Raw genomic sequence first — 14,777 nt, 5'->3', positions numbered from 1 at the left:
TCTCACTGTAAAAAGTAATGGGAAGAGTTCTGATTGGAAATATGAAAAAAGAATATGTGCCATGACCTAGTGCATATACATTCGCAGAAAGTATGCCGCTCTTTACGGTGCCTGCCTTAAAAAGCATGTGGGTGCCTGCAATTCTTAAAACACTTTCATCCAATACAGCAAGATGTGTACTTTAGCCTCCTCATATGTGTGGCAACACATACATAAAAGAGTAGTCAGAAAAGACCTTCTTAGAAATGTTCAACAAACAACTTTATTTAAAATCACACGGTAGAGAGCTTAACATAAATAATTAACAGATTGCTATCTAATTTTTAAAAAGTGATTCTAAAGTAATAGAAAGGAAAGAGAATAGTAATAGAATAGAAATGGAAAGAAATGGAAATAGAAAGGTCCTAGGTATCCTAATTATAGCGGTCTTCAAGGCTATTATTGATATATCTGAAAATCAGTCATTTTCAGATCTTACCTGAGATATCCACAATGAGGACATATGTAACTACAGAGGTTTTAAGGGAGATTCATTTGTGTGTGTGTGTGTGTGTGTGTGTGTGTGTGTGTGTGTGTGTGTGTTTCTAGTTAGGGTTGAACATATTCATTAGTACTACTGTTAAGCTAGACTTGGAAAACACAGTACCAACTAACCATTCTCATTTTGACAGATAAGTCAAGTGGAAAAGTATGGAAATAAAAAGAAAATATGTGTTTTAGAATTGGATAATTCTGGATCTGAATCCAAGTTCATAAATTTATCCATTGGATTAGTAAGTTATTTAGGAACCCTTTTCCTTGTAAGAACTCCTCAGAATATTTCTCTGGAGATTGAGTTGTATATAAAATGTAAATTGCTCCTGAAAAATTATAGATGAAGAAGTCTGTCTCCCACACTTTGCTCACACGTCTGGGTTTTCAGAGAAGCCTCCTGCCCAAAGCTGTGCTACCTCATGTGACTTGTATAGACTGGCAGATCCCCTTCATGTTTATTTGTGTGTAAGTTAATATAAGTCCTTATCATTCTCATATTGATCTCATATATAATGAACAGAACTATTTGTATTCATCAATAAATCTGAAAAGAATATCTGATGTTGGCGAATAGTAGCTAATTTCTCTTTTCTCAGGACCCTAAAATTTGATCCATCCACAGCCAGAGCCAGAATACAACCCTATCTCCATCGCCTCTTCTTTGAAGTCACTAAATATAAAAAAGACAATTTATTAACTGTCTTACCATTTTACTTAACCCTCCATATTTTTCCTTCCCTGATATTTGACATGTGTGAAGATCATCACATCAAATCCCGTTACTACAATTGTCTCCACCAATGTTCATGTATTTAATTCCTGAACCTCAAGTAAGAGTATTTTGTGGGGTTTAAATCAGGTCATAAGTATGAGTGACCTTATCTTGCTCCATTTTTTTTTCTCCACATATACACATGTAAAATTGTGACAAATTAGCAATCTTCTCTATGTCTGGAAGACAGCTTGAGATTTTAAGAATCCAACTGTGCTGAAACCCTGATCTCAGACCTCTGCATTCCAGAACGACAAGGAATCAAATGTCATTGGTTTAAACTTTTCTTTTGTCATTTTTCAGTTATAAAGGCCAAACACACTTGCTATGTAATACCTATGTTATGGTAAACATTTTTGGCAGTTTCACATGTACATATAATATATTCTTGTTATGTTTACATCCCCTTACCCCTTGTTTTTCCCTTTCTTTCTCTTTGAACCCCTATTTCTTCACCATTGCCTACACCATTAAAGAAAATGAGACTCCATATTCCAGCATTCATAAATAGTCAGTAACTTCTCTAGAAGAAAAAAAGACTGTAACACCTCAGATGTTTCCAAACTACAATATAAGATAAAATAAAACATAATAAATTTGGCCAAATACACATATCCTTATGTATCATCCCAGCTTCCCTTTCTACCCGTATTTGAATTTCAAAATGACAGGTCAGTATCATAAGTTACAACAGATAAATTCGCTTAATTTTCAAATTTCTTTTAAAAAGCAACAAAGAGGGAGTTGGAGAAATGCCTAAGGACTAAACTACATATGATTATTCTAGAAGACCAGGGTTCAATCCCAGCAACTGTAGAATAGCTGACAACAATCTGTAATCCCATTTACATAGATTCCAATGCTTACAATCACATGAACATATACACATACATAAAAATATAAATAAACAAACAGCTTAAAAAGATTACAACTACCCTAAAAGTTTAAGAAGTTAGTAGAATTATCATCTTTTGCATACTGTCATCTTAATGAATTTAAATAATTAGAATACAATATCAAAAATTTCATGAATTGATAAAATGTTAGAAAATTAATTTCTGTATTTTGTAGCAAATAAGTGGAGTTTCATGCTGTCATCAATATATCTGAATGCAGCTTCTTGAACAAGCAAACTCAGACTTCCTGTCTGGAATAAACAAGAAAATAAATAAATCTGGATTAAAAACATAACTCCTACAAATGAGGACGTCTTTAAATAATTTATATTATCCCTTCCATCTCTTTTCTAACTCCATCATATATGCATCTATATGGAGCAGCTAAAGCTCACTGAATGAGGTCTTTGCACCAAGGCCCCTGACCTCACCAAGGATGTGAAAAAGAGTTTTTCTACCATGTTACATTTACCTCTCTTCTTATTATTATTTCTTTTCTTCTTCTTCTTCTTCTTCTTCTTCTTCTTCTTCTTCTTCTTCTTCCTCTTCTTCCTATTCTGCTTCTTCTCCTTTGTTTATTTTTTATTCACTTTATATCCTGGTTATAGCCCCATCCCTCCCCTTCTCCCATGTCTACCCTCTCTCTCCCCTCTGCTGTATTCTATTCCTCAGAAAAGAGGAAGTCTTTTTTCCCATCCATCCCAGCTCATCAAATTGCCTCAGGACTGTGCTTGCCCTCTTCTCCTGTGGCCTAGAGAAAGTGATCAAAAAGCTAACAAGACAGTCTGTGTCAGATGTCGTCCCCACTTCCCTTACTAGATAGTCCATATGAAACCTAAGCTCTCTAGTTCATGCCTAGTATTTGGTTGATGCTTCAGTCTCAGCAAGCCTGTCTGGTCCTGGTTAGTTGGCTCTGTTAGTTTTTTTGTGGTGCTCATGTTACCTCCAGGTCCTTTTATCCTTCCCAAACACACTCACTTTTCACTAGGCATCACCCAATGTTGGCTGTGAGTCTGAGCATCTGCTTTAAGGTGCTGCTACAGAGTCTCTCAGAGGACAACTCTGACAGGCTCCTGTCTGCATGTTTAGCAGAGGATCATTCATAGTGTCAGGGGTTGGCACTCTCCCATAGGGTAGGTCTTTGGTTGGTCCAGGCATTGGTTGCATGTTGCCTCAATCTGTGTTCTATCTTTATCACTGCACATCTTCTAGGCAGGGTAAATTTGGGGTTGAAGTTTTTGCAGGTGGATTCCTCTTCCTCTACTAGGAGACTAATCTAGCTAGAGGGTGTCCTCTTCAGTCTCTTGGTCTCTGCTACTAGGAGTTTCTTCTTGAATCCCCTCAAATTTCCACAGGAGCCTACCCCAACTTTGTAATAACCAAAATCTGGAAACAACCTAGATGTCCCTCAAGAAAAGAATAGATAAAGAAATTGTGGCTTTTACACAATGGAATACTATTCAGCTATTAAAAACAAAGGGATCATGAAATTTGCAGGAAAGTGGATGAAACTAGAAAAGATCGTCCTGAGTGAGGTAACCCAGACCCACAAAGACACCCTAGGTATGTACTCACTTAAAAGTGGATTTTTAGCCATATCCTACATGATAAGTGTACAAGAGGCACAAACCCAAAGAAGAAAAGTAACAAGGAGGATCTGAGGGAGGATACATAAATATAATTTGGAAGGGGAGATAGAGGTAGTGGTTGAAGAAAGCGAACAAGGTAGAAGAGGGGATAGAGAGAATTAAGAGGGTAGAAAGCAGACCTGGGGAGAGAGAAGGAGAAAGGACAGAGGCTTGTAGAGCAAAGAGAAACTGACAGTGGGGTATCTCTGTGACAAGCTGGAAACCAGTTAGCTCTTTTTAGTGAGATTGTAAACCAAAGGTCAGTGGAAGCTCAGAGTTCCAAAGCTTAGGTGGCCATAATGGAGGTGGGTATGGGCAAATGCTTATGCCTGATCTACAGCTAGAACGCAGATTTCGGGACTGCAGGGGAAGCTTGGCCTTGGTCTGAGTTGGATGAATTGAACAGCTGCTCTGTGGTAGCTTGCAGCTCTCTTGTAGATAAGCTTAGAGTTTATAGTGGCCAGGATGAGCTCTAGCAGTAACCAAGGTGGTTCTGCTATGGCTACCTAGGTGAAAATCAAGCCAGGAGGTCCTTGCAACAAATCCTTAGGAGAAAAAGGGAGCTTTATTTCCCCAGAAGAAATGACAAGTCTCAGATAAGCTTTGATGAAATAGATGGTGCTCTCCCATTTATTTCATGCTAAACAGGGACTTATAAACCTTGGCGAATGAGAGGGGTTTTGAGGATGAATGTATGGCATTCGTGGGGAAAGAAAACAGGAGACAGGCTCATGTGACTGACCACCTGTCACCTTGATTGACTACCTGTAACCGCAGGTCTGTATCACATGCTCCTGAGGCAGGAATGGGAAGCAAGGAAAGAACTTTGTCCCAAGCCTTTCATTCCCAGAATGAGATTTTAAGTCTCAAACACGAGATTTCCAAGGTTTGGACATACTACATCTCAGCAGGTCTGTGCCATTTCACCTAGAGGTATGATCCAGGATCCCCACACCATACGTATAGGTGAATATGCAGATGTCTAGTGTAGATATGTTTTTCAGGATTGGGTCCCCATGCCAACTATTTTCTGTAGTCTGAGCAGTTGTAGATTGTAGTTGTAGTTGTAGTCGTTAATAGTCTCCACTTGTTGGAATACAAAAGCAAAACTTCTCTACAAGGGGTGAGAGCTACCCACCTATCTATACGAGAAAAAAAAAGGAATTATATAGAATTTATGTTAGCTTATGAAAATGACAACAGCAGATTTTTCTCTAGGGTCTATGACCTCTCTTGGTCATGGTTAGTTAGACACGTTTTCAGTACAAGATATGAACAACCTCCTTTTGAGTGAGCATTAAGTCCAACTAGAAAGCAGCACCAAGAGGAAAGTGCTCCAGAGTTAAGGAGATGAAGGTGTCACTGTGCAACACTGAGGAAATTAGTATCAGCCACAGTTTCAGTTTACAGGCCTCACAGCTGGGTAGTTTGCACTGCTCCTTTGAGAACATGCATATCACCATCTAACACTAAGAGAGCTAGACTCAGAGAGGAGACTTCCAAATCAAGTCCAGTTCAACCTCAAGGTCCAGAGTTTCTTACTCAGTAAGTGGTGAAAAGTTTTGATTGGGCAGCTCTAGGAATGACCGTGGTGGGTTCTGTGGTATCTGCCTGGCCAGAAGTTGAAGCCGGGGGTCAAGCAATGAATTCTTCAGGGAGCTCCCCTCTTTATTTCATGCAAAACAGGCACTTATAACCCTAGGGCAGTGGAGAGGAGTTTTGAGGATGAAGGTGTCTCTTTGGCTGGGACTTAGGACAATGTTAATGCTCTACTTATGTAACAGTTGACAAGCTCATGTTACTGACCACCTGTAGCCACCAAGGGCTGTGTCTCATGATCCCAAGGCAGGCACAGAAACAAGAAGAGAGCTTTGTCCCACACTTTTCATTCCCAAATGAGATTTTAAATTACAACTTTGAGACTTTGAATTTGATAATGCTCCATCTCGGTAGTCCCATGCCAATTTCCGTGGAGGCATGGTCCATGTGCCGCACAGAAAGGCATAAATATTTACGATTATAAAAAATTCTAATGTGGTTAGCTGGTGATCAGATTGGTAAGTTTTTTCTAGGGTAGTGATGTCGGCAGGTGTCAAGCCATTCACAAAACACAAAGTACTCTTTAAGGTCTACGTTGCATCCATTGTAGTCACAAGATGGTAGAACAATATGCCAATAACTGTATCAAACTGCCAAGTAGTATCCAAGTGGGAAAATAAAGAGGCACTAAAAACCAACCCGGGAAGTTCAGCCACCCCTAAGGAGACTATCTAATGGGGTAACTGACACCCTTGTGTATTACTGTATACTGAAAATAGGATACAAGGAAGGAATCTATCAAGATAGGAGTAAGAGCACTTGCCCAACATGGGCATGGCCCTGGGTTTGATTCCCCAGCACTGCTCCCCAGAATATTGATAATATTTTTATAACAATGTGAATGTGCACAATAACTATAAACTTCAATGTAAACATGGTAGAAAACTGTAAGCTTTATTTTACATATGTTACTGAAATAATTCTTCATCTTTCTTTAATAAAGCTTGGATAATATTGGAATGCTTTTTATTCTGCTTTGAATTGTTTAAGTGATTAAAGGATTTAGTTTGGTTTATATAATTTCGTTTATTTATCCATTTATTACTTTAATCCTAAAGCCTAGTATTTTATTTAAAATATCAAAATCATTGCATATTACTAGTGTGGTATTATTCTAACAAAATGTATTAATATTAAAATTTTTACAGCATTTGTCCATCCTCTGTTTCAGTCAACATTTATCACTGAAAGAAGTCATTTTCTTTAGGTAATTCTATTCTCTTCAGCAAACTTTAGAGGAATTGGCATTTCCTCTTCTGATAGATGTAGACTTGTGAATATGATTCTGACAGTTATTTTCCTTATCCATAATTAGTGGACAAGAAAAAGCTGTCAATTTTTGTGAGACCTGGGACATTTATTAGTACTCTTATGAGAGATAATCTTTCTCATCTTCTTTTGAAGTTACTAAACACTACATAGAAGTCCCAAGATCTACCCAATGCCTGGCCAGCATAAACGGAAAGCCCTGTTTAAACGTACAAAAAAAAAAAAAGAACCATCAGAGATCTACTATTTTAGTTTAATCTGCATAATTAATTTTATTCATCATTTGCTAACACAAGTTAAAATGAATAAAATTCAATGTTTCCAATGCTATATCATTAACTAAAGTTCTGTTGAGAACTTTGAATTCTTACTATAACAATAACTTCTTCCAGGGGGACCACTAAGAGACTTAATATCTCGCAGTGATATATTAATGTTTTCTCAACTCATAAGAATAGATATGATGTGTTGTAAATTAACAAATTATTAATCATTTTGAGTAGCTGAAATGATACTTAAATTTTTAAAGTGATTGTATTCTTGTAATGAAATATCATAGTACATTTTCAGTTCTTCTTGACAATTAGAAATTCAATATATTAAATTATAACAACTAATTGTATTTTTTAAATTACATGTGATAGTCATTTAGTTAATGCACTGAATTTTGAAGCTCATTTGACCCCAAAGAAGAGTGATGTGAATATGAGCCACTTCTGGAACACAGGATTTAATCCTACTCAAAAAAGGCTATGAAGATATGCTTTGTTTGAAATGTAACAAGAGGCTAGAACCCACAAGCAGAGTGACATGACATAAAGCTGGCTTAAAATGACATTGATTTTAGCAGCTCTCAGAAATGGCAATACTGTGTGCCTCCCAGGAATGAGATTTTTTTTCAGGCTTTATGACTTCGAATTCTGGTGTACATTCTCTTTATTATTTATAACATTTTCAGATGTCTGCAATAGATTATCTATGTTTTTGTGTGTTTGTTAATTAAACATTTGATAATTTTTTGGAAATTGCCCACTTTATTTTAGCAAATTCTCTGTGTCATTTCATTCATAAACATGTGGTTATAAATATGATAGTGTGATGGCTGCAATACGGATCAGCTTATAAGTCAGTTTCAGTTTAATTCCCTAAAGTCTTTTAAAATATTTATTTATTATCTATTTATTACAATTTATTCCCTTTGCATTCCTGTTGCAGCCCCCTTCTTCAGTCCCAACCACCCTCCCTCTTCTCACCCTATGCCCTTTCCTTAGTCCTCTGATATGGGAGGACTTCCTCCCCTTCTATCTGACCCTAGCCTATCAGGTCTCATCAGGACTGGCTGCATTCTCTTCCTCTGTGGCCTGGAAAGACTGTATCCCCAAAAGGGAGATGATAAGAGAGCCTGCCACTGAGTTCATGCCAGAGACAGCCCCGGATCCCTTTAGTAAGGAACCAACCCATTTGGAGAATTACTCTATGGGATACATCTAAACAGGGGTTTTAGGTCCTCTCCATGCATGGTCCTTGGTTAGAGTATAGGTCTCTGCAGGTCCCCCTGGGTCCAGGTTTTTTGTCTTGTTGATCTCCTTGTGGATTTCCTATCCCCTGTAGGTCTTTCTCTTTCTCCTTTCTTTCATAAGGTTTCCTGCATGCTGCACAAAGTTTGGCTATGAATCTCAGTATCTCCTTAAATACCCTCATGGGTAGAGTCTTTCATAAGCCCCCTGTGAAAGGCTCCTGTCTTATTCTGTCTTCTACTTCTGATGTAAATTCTGTTTGCCCTTCTGAGTGAGGTTTCAGCCTCTTCCCTATGGTCCTCCTTGTTGTTTAGCTTTTTTAGAACTATAGATTTTAATTTGTTTATCCTATATTATATGGATAATATCCACTTATAAGTGAGTATATACCACGTGTGTCTTTCTGCTTCTGGGATACATTACTCAGGATGATCTTTTCTAGTTCTTACCATTTGCCTGCAATTTTCATGATTTTCTTATTTTTAATTGCTAAGAAGTATTCCATTATGTAAATGTACCACAATTTCTGTATCCCTTCTTCAGTTGAGGGACATCTAAGTTGTGTCCAGATTCTGGCTATTATGAATAATAGAATTCTCTGTTTAGTTCTGTACCCCATTTTTTAAATTGGATACTTGATCTGTTGGTGTTTAATTGTCTTGAGTTCTTTTTATATTCTGAATATTAGCCCTCTGTCAGATGCAGGGTTGGTAAAGATCTTTTCCCAGTCTGTAGGCTGTCTTTTTGTTCTGATGACAGTGTCCTTTGCTTTACAGAATATTTTCAGTTTCATGAGGTCCTATTTATTAACTCTTGAGCTTAGATCTTGTGCTGTTGGTGTTCTGTTCAGGAAATTATCTCGTGTGCCAATAAGTTTGAGGCTCTTCCCTGCTTTTTCTTCCAACAGATTTAGTGTGTCTAGTTTTATTTTCTGTAGGCTTCTTGTATGTTTATAGGCCTCTCTTTCCTTAAGTTAGGGAGGTCTTCTTTTATGATTTTTTGGAAAACATTTGCTGGGCCTTGGAGTTTGGAGTCTTCTCCTTCTTCTCTTCCCATTATTCTTGGATTTGGTCTTTTCATGTTTTCCCAGATTTCTTGGATGTTTTGTGTGAGGAACTTTTTAGATTTAACATTTGCTTTGACTGATGTATCAATGTCTTCAATCGTATCTTCCACCCCTGAGATTCTCTCTTCCTTCTCTTGTATTCTGTTGATGGTGCTTTGTCTGTATTTCCTGTCCTCTTCCATAGGTTTCCCAACTCCAGAACTATCTCAGTTTGTATTTTCTTTTTTGCTTGTCATCCCATTTTTGGGTCTTGGACAGTTTTATTCATTTTCTTCTCCTGTTTCTTGTTTTTTCCCTGTATTTCTTTAAGGATCACCTGTTTGATTGCATTTTCTTGCATTTCTAGGAGAATTTTTTTTCTTTTTTTAATTTCTAAATTATTATTATTTTTAATATTAGTTACAGTTTGTTAAATTTATATCCCTGCTGTTTCCCCCCATTCCCTCCCAATCCCACCCTTCCTCCTTCATCTTCTCCCTGCCCCTTTCCAAGTCAACTGATAGGGGAGGACCTCTGCCCCTACCATCTGACCCTGGTTTATCAGGTATCTTCAGGACTGGCTGCAAAGTCTTCCTCTGTGGCCTAGCAGGGCTGCTCCTCCCTCGGGGAATGGGGGAGGTCAAAGAGCCTGCCATTGAGTTCATGTCATAAATAGACCCTGCTCCCCTTACTAGGGTACTCACTTGGATACTAAGCTACCATGGGCTACATCTGAGCAGAGGTTCTAGGTTATATCCATACATGGTCCTTGGTTGGAGAAACAGTCTCAGAAAAGACCTCTGTGCCTAGATACATTTGGTCCTTGTGGAGCTCCCATCCTCTCCAGGTCATAGTAACTCTCCCTTCTTTTTTGTAATTCCCTCCATTCTGCCAAAGGTTTGTTTATGAGTCTTAGTATCCTCTTTGATATACTGCTAGGTAGAGTCTTTCAGTAGCCCTCTGTGGTAGGCTCCTGTCCTGTTACTTGTGTTCTCCTATGTCCAATGCCCATTCCATTTGTCTTCCTAAGTGAGGATTGATCATCTAACCACAGGTCCTCTTTCTTGTTTATCTACTTTAGGTGATAGATTTCAGTATGTTTATCCTATCTTATAGGTTTATATAAGTGAGTATATACCATGCGTGTCTTTTTGCTTTTAGGATACCTCACTCAGGATGATCTTTGCTGGAGAGATTGTGGAGAAAGGGGAACCCTCTTCCATTCCTGGTAGGAATGCAAACTTGTACAACCACTTGCCAAGATCCAGCTATACTAATCTTAGGCATATATTCAAAAGATACTCAAGTACACAACAAGGGCATTTGCTCAACCATGTTTGTATCAGCTTTATTTGTAATAGCCAGAACCAACCCAGAAAAAAAACCCAGATGTCCCTCAGGTGAGGAATGGATACAGAAATTGTGATGCTTTTACACAATGGAATACTATTCAGCAATTAAAAACAAGGAAATCATGTAATTTGCAGGCAAATGGTGGGACCTAGATAAAAGGCTATTTTAATGTCAGGTAGGCCAAGCCTGAGAACTTGAACTCAATTTAACCATGTAATCATATGGAAGCTAAAGGCAAAAGAGCTTCAGTTATGCTGAAAAAGAAATCAGGTGTCAACAGAGAAGCTATAGTATAATAAAACTAAAGTAGATCTCAATATAGCTGTTGTGTTATTCAAAAAGTTAAAGCAGGCCTAAATAACACATTGAGAGTAGATAGATACAGCACCTCACACTTATGCATGGACAGGACATCCAGAACTAAAATAAACAGAAAAATTCTAGAGCTAAGTTTTAATATAAGCCAAATGGAAGAGTGTATTGATAGAACATTTCACTCAAACACACATACAAAAAAAAAATGCCATTGAGTTTGTTTTATGTTGGTCATCTACTTCTGAGCATAGGTCCTGCCTTGAGAGTAGTTTGTATACCCAAAGAGACTCCACTGGAGAAAAGTAGTCTTTGCAAGAGGTTAGAAATTGGAGATAGCTTCTGGGTTAGGTGTGAGAATTTGAATCTGTCATGCACAGACTTATGGGAGCCCTGTGCATGCTGCCACAGTCTCTGTGATTTTATATGTTTTATGTGTGTTAGTTCCTCCGTGTTTAGAAGCTCTTTTGTGTGTGTGTGTGTGTGTGTGTGTGTGTGTGTGTGTGTGATACCTATGCCCTCTGGCTCTTTGAATCTTTCTAGTGCCTCTTCCACACAGTTTTCTTAGCCCTGTAGGGAGGAAATTTATGAGACATTTCCTTTAAGGTTGCGCTACAAAGTCTCTCATGTTCTGTACATTGTTGAGTGGTATATCTTTGTATTTATTTCCATCTACTGAAAGACAGAGCTTCTCTGATGATAGCTGAGCAAGACCCTGATCTATGAGAATTCCAAAATATGCATTATTTAAAGACTTGCATAGTAAACAATGTGTCATTGTGTATATATATAATTTATAATTATATATATAAATATATAATGACATTATATATATATATATAATGTCATTATATAGGTATAATTATTTCAAGACAAGGTTTTGTTGTGCCAGATTCAATAGACAGCATAAGACTGTCAGGAGTTGAGTCCCTTGGCAAACACATAAGGATCTTTTTATTAGAAGCTAGAGCTTGGGCTCACACCCTCAACCAACACAGTGGTTGAGAGTAGAGGGCCTTCCTCAGGGTAGGTTGATGATTTAAAAGTCCCTGTCCCTCTAAGCCATCCCAAAGCAGGGTTATTCCAGCCTGGCAAGTGTCTATTGGTTGAAACACAAAAGGGGATGTTGCATTTTAAACTGATTGGTTGTAGGAAGACCCCCAAACCATTAACAGTCTGGCTTCCCTTATTTGGGTGTCCTAGGGGAGAGGGACAATCTGGGCTGGTTTCCTAGCAACTGTATCTCTAGGGGGCAAGGAAGAATGCAGTAAGGCTGGTTCCTCCCAGCAAGTGGCTGGATATGTCTCCACCTGTCTGGCCTTTGTTTAGGCTGTGCTTTAAACTTTAAACCAATAACTCAAAAAACGTATTTTTTAATTTTTTGGTCTCTCAGTTTTTCTATGTATCCTTGGCTGTCCTGGACTCAATTTGTAGACCAGGCTTGCCTCAAACTCACAAAGACCTGCCTGCCTCTGTTTCCCTGAGTGCTGGGATTACAGACTTGCACCAGCATGTCCAGCTAACAATGTGACTTATTTAACACTGAAATACATGACATGGTTAGTGAAAGAATTCTTGAAACTTCTCTTGATAAAATCATGAACAGGACAGGGAAGTTAACAATTATGTCCAACTTAACATTTTACCATTCAAAATAGAAAAAGATAATTGCTTCAAAACTGTAAAGGCAGAATAATCAATATTTAGGCATGCACATGGAAGTACCTCATAATTGAAAAGTCAGCTGAAAATTTTTACAAACAAGAGGAACAATTAAGATTTCTAGGTATACTTTTTTTTTTTTTTTTCACAAAGATGCCTCCCAAAGCAAACAAGGAGGCTCCTGACCCTCCCAACGCCAAAGCCAAGGTGAAGGCCTTGAAAGCTAAGAAGGCAGTATTGAAAAGCTTCCACAGCCATAAAAAGAAGATCCCCGTGTCATTCACCTTCTGGTGGCCCAAGACCCTGCAGCTCCAGAGGAAGTCCAAATACCCTCAAAAGAGTGCACCCAGGAGAAACAAGCTTGACCACTCTGCCATCATCAAATTTCCCCTGACCACCGGGTCAGCCATGAAGAAAATAGAGGACAACAACACACTTGTGTTCGTTGTGGATGTCAAGGCTAACAAGCACCAGATCAAACAAGCCGTGAAGAAACTCTATGACATCGATGTGGCCAAAGTTAATACCCTGATAAGGCCTGAAGGAGAGAAGAAGACTTATGTTCAGTTAGCTCCTGATTATGATGCTCTGGACGTTGCCAACAAGATTGGGATCATCTATACAGAGTCCAGCTGGCTGATTCTAAATATGTAATTTTTTCACCATTAATAACAAAGATATGTAGGTATAAACTATGTTTTTTTATTTTAATGTTATACTTTAATATTTAACCATTGATACTCTCTTTAAATTCTTGATTTAATATATCAAATTAAAATACAATAAGACAAAGGTACAAAATATTTCAAAGAAATAATTCCTTGATTAAATACCTACTGAGGAGAACAAATTAGAAAACACAATGTATAAACATACTAAACTGTGAGTATGGAAAGGTTTAAGTTGTTTAAGAAGTTGGATGCACTTAAAGAAGAGCAGAGTTCTCTCTCCTAGACACACAAAAAAAATGTTGGGCTGATCACAACCTGTGATCAGTTCTATGGGATTTGCTGTCTTCTAGGCTTCTGCAGGCTACTGTGCACCCATGTACGCATACATTAACACAGAACCAATTACAAATAAACAATAGAAATAAACATTTAAAAATATCCTCTGTCAACAGGAACACCACGAAATACTTTAATAGATTGGAACACACTAAAGTAGAAGTATGTGATGTCACCACTACCAAGAGATACAGGTGAAACATGTGAAGAGGTATGTATTAGATACTCCTACATGGTCATCTTTAAATTCGCTAATTCCAATGATGCTAACAATATACCATGTTGTCAGTTATCATTGTGGACGAGTGTGCTAAGAAAGCATCTAGTATGGATATCTCAACTAAAAGAATTGCACTGGCGTTACTAATCATGTTTATTTAAAATGGCACAAAAGGACATATAGAAATAACTGTGGTAGTGTGGCGAATATGAGTTTGAAATATTGGGAATAACTCATTTCACCATGGTGTCAAGGTCTCAAAACTTACAATGAATACGGAGATGAACTTTTCATTAAAATTGAACTACAGAGCTAAACTTACTGACATTTTTATTAGCTCTTTCAGAAGTTCATAAGATGGGGTCTGATTGTATTCAGTGCCCGTCCTTAAGCTTGCCTAGATCCATAATCTTCATCCTTGCCTACTCTCTTTTTGTGCTTTTTTTTTTCTCTGCCTTTGGTTTCCATCAGGGCCAATTTGCACAGCTCAAATGATCCACTGGAGCAAGGACAGCTTGTCAGAGGAATACATGATCCCTTCAGAGCCAAACATTCTTCAGTCTCTTGTTCTCTGGATATTGGCCAGTTGTGGCTGTCTGTGTTGATGATCATCCAATGCAAACAGAAGCTTCTCTGATTAGGGTTAAGATATCTATATACCCAAAAGATTCTATATCCTACTACAGAGATACTTACCAATTCATCCCCATTGCTGCTCCAATAGCCAGGAAATCAAAATTGATGAAAGTATAATGAATATGTAGTATATTTACACGATGGAATATTATTCATGTATTAAGAAGAAAAAATGAAATTATAAAAAATTTCAGGCAAACAGATGGAATAGAAACAATCTCGTTGTGAGTAAGGAATTTCAGACCCTGAATGACAAAACCATATGTTGTCTTTCATTTATGTATATTATGTTTTAGATCCTCAGATATGTGTGATTCATTAGAAACA

General features: G+C 37.8%; 1 protein-coding gene across 1 annotated transcript; it reads left to right on the top strand.

The window, feature by feature from the left end:
• Positions 1–12,740: 12,740 nt before the first annotated feature.
• LOC129667657 (60S ribosomal protein L23a-like) lies at positions 12,741–13,241 on the top strand. Its single transcript, XM_055595320.1, has one exon. It carries the CDS (start codon positions 12,741–12,743, stop codon positions 13,239–13,241), a length of 501 nt encoding a protein of 166 aa, XP_055451295.1.
• Positions 13,242–14,777: the final 1,536 nt, after the last annotated feature.

The sequence above is a fragment of the Psammomys obesus genome, unplaced genomic scaffold, assembly GCF_907164565.1.
Source record: "Psammomys obesus unplaced genomic scaffold, mPsaObe1.curated_primary_1811, whole genome shotgun sequence".
Lineage (NCBI taxonomy): Eukaryota > Metazoa > Chordata > Mammalia > Rodentia > Muridae > Psammomys > Psammomys obesus.
Note: the sequence above shows the minus strand (reverse complement) of the source record. Positions and strands in the feature narration are given on the sequence as shown.

What these genes read in the sequence shown, in the direction of transcription:
- LOC129667657 (XM_055595320.1), top strand. Translation starts at nt 12,741, where the DNA reads ATGCCTCCCAAAGCAAACAAGGAGGCTCCTGACCCTCCCAACGCCAAA.